This window comes from Octopus bimaculoides, chromosome 2, assembly GCF_001194135.2.
Source record: "Octopus bimaculoides isolate UCB-OBI-ISO-001 chromosome 2, ASM119413v2, whole genome shotgun sequence".
In the NCBI taxonomy this organism is placed as follows: Eukaryota; Metazoa; Mollusca; class Cephalopoda; order Octopoda; family Octopodidae; genus Octopus; species Octopus bimaculoides.
The window spans coordinates 76,817,869-76,818,754 of NC_068982.1; the positions used below are offsets into that span (position 1 = coordinate 76,817,869).

Genomic DNA, 886 nt, shown 5'->3' on the forward strand with positions numbered 1-886 from the left:
ATATATATATATATATATATATATATATATATATAAACCTCTGTTGTCATCTCTCTTTCTCTCTGTGTGCAAACCTTGTATATACTACAATGTATATACACTGTATATACACACTGTTTATTGTTTTATTTGCTTCAAAATTACTAAATTTCTCTTATCGTTTCTTTGTTTTACAGGATCTTGTGACATGGTTAACTCTAGGAACTTACCACATCCCACGATCAGAAGATCTCCCCAATGTCCCCACACCAGAAACAGAACTCTCGTTTTTGTTGACACCATTCAATTATTTCCCAGAAGACCCGTCCATTAGTTCTCGTAATGCAGTTCGGTTGACCCCTTCTAAAAAGAAGAGCGAGAAACTTAACGTGGAAACCTTTGGTACGCCGGATCCTCCCAAATGCGTTGCTCCAACTTTTTCTTTCAACTCAATAAAAAGTTCCACGATATTCAACAGGTGATGACATTCCACAGAATAAATAAATGACTACATGAACAGATAAACAAATGGATAAATATATAAATGAATAAATATATAAATGAATAATTAAATAAATGAATAAATAAAATAAATAAACAAACAATTGAACACTGAAGAAATCAGGAAAATGAAAGACAGAAACAAAAAGAAAAGCGAAGAATTTGATCAAATATATTGCTACAAGTGTGTGTGCGTGTGTGTGTGTGTACGTGTGCGTGCGTGCGTATGTGTGTGTATGTGTCTGTGTATGTGTGTGTGTGAATGTGTCGATATTTTACTCACATTTTGTTAGTTGTGGTATGATGTGACATGGTTTATATATATATATACATATATATATGTATTGTATATAAGTATGAAAGTATATGTATTACACATTTCTATACCAAGAAGCAGTATTATATA

At 31.9% G+C, this 886-nt stretch overlaps 1 protein-coding gene across 4 annotated transcripts in view; it reads left to right on the forward strand.

Moving 5' to 3' along the window:
- Positions 1 to 873, forward strand: part of LOC106869685 (putative amine oxidase [copper-containing]) — a 491,890-nt gene extending 491,017 nt beyond the window's left edge. For all 4 annotated transcript variants that reach the window (XM_052978361.1, XM_052978358.1, XM_052978365.1 and 1 more), the window contains one exon: positions 177 to 873. In XM_052978361.1, coding sequence (XP_052834321.1) covers positions 177 to 461 — 285 coding nt within the window. In that variant the 3' untranslated portion in view covers positions 462 to 873. The remainder of the gene's footprint in view (positions 1 to 176) is intronic.
- The last annotated feature ends 13 nt before the right edge of the window (positions 874 to 886 follow it).